This window comes from Sinocyclocheilus grahami, unplaced genomic scaffold (genome assembly GCF_001515645.1).
Source record: "Sinocyclocheilus grahami isolate Dianchi unplaced genomic scaffold, SAMN03320097.WGS_v1.1 scaffold513.1, whole genome shotgun sequence".
Taxonomy (NCBI): domain Eukaryota; kingdom Metazoa; phylum Chordata; class Actinopteri; order Cypriniformes; family Cyprinidae; genus Sinocyclocheilus; species Sinocyclocheilus grahami.
Window position 1 is genome coordinate 430,127 of NW_015505692.1, and position 1,033 is coordinate 431,159.

The 1,033-nt window shown below is 34.3% G+C and overlaps 1 protein-coding gene across 1 annotated transcript in view; it reads left to right on the plus strand.

The window, feature by feature from the left end:
- Positions 1 to 1,033, plus strand: part of dph6 (diphthamine biosynthesis 6) — an 88,095-nt gene that overhangs the window by 33,396 nt on the left and 53,666 nt on the right. Inside the window, exon 7 of the mRNA XM_016237384.1 lies at positions 11 to 165. Coding sequence (XP_016092870.1) covers positions 11 to 165 — 155 coding nt within the window. The remainder of the gene's footprint in view (positions 1 to 10; positions 166 to 1,033) is intronic.

Genomic DNA, 1,033 nt, shown 5'->3' on the forward strand with positions numbered 1-1,033 from the left:
GTGTGAGCAGAACGAATGGTTGTGGAGGAGAAGCGCCGAAGTGTCGTTCCACGTCGTGCTTTGTGTTTCAGTGACTCGATGGAGACGGTCATCCACTCGGCCGATGCCTTCGCTCCTGTTGGATACCTGCGCTTCACACGCATGCACACGGAGGACAAGAGAGAAGTACGACTTCCACACGGCTCCTTTGTCCCTGAGGTCCATCGTGTGTGAATGAGCTCATGGTTGTGATGTCAGAACGAGTGGCTTTTTGCAGTATAGTTTCGGTAAATGAAGAAGTATGGAGGACCAAACCTGCAAAAATTTATAATAAATAAATAAAGGAATAATACCCTTGTTAAAGCAAATACAAATAACTTTTAAATTAAGTCCTAAACTTACTTTTGTATTACTTTTCCATCTTTATTTAGTGTTTTTTTTAATTATTCTTTCATTTATTAGTTTTTAGATTTAACATTTGAATGTGGCGGGGTTTAAATATGGAAATAAATGTATAAATAAATAAATATACAGGTAAATAAAACGAAATTAAAGAATGATAAATAAAAGTAAAAAAATAAATTAATAAAGGAAAAGAAACAACGATGATTTGATCTCTGAATATTACAGTATGTCACATATGAAGTCAAACTCTTTTATTTGCATTTGCTGGGAATCCAACCCTCCATATATTGATATTATTAGCACCATAAGTTAAGTTAATATTTCAGTAATTTAATAACACATTTGCATGTTCTCTGATGTCGGTAATGGTCACATGACATGCAGCTAAACAAACTAATCTTTTTTTTTTGTAATTGTTTTATGGTAAAATGGAAAAAATTAAATTTCAATGCTTTTGCGTTCTCTAACAAAACCTTTGCGTTCCCCTGAGAAACTTTGCGTTCACTCACCAAATTTTTGTGATGCAAATAATATGAGATAAAAAAACACTTGCAGTTTCTCTGTGGAATGCAGTGCTTTTGTGAGAGAATCTTTCCTGCCGTCTCTCACCATGTCTCCTTAGGTCCTCTGTATATATATATATATATAT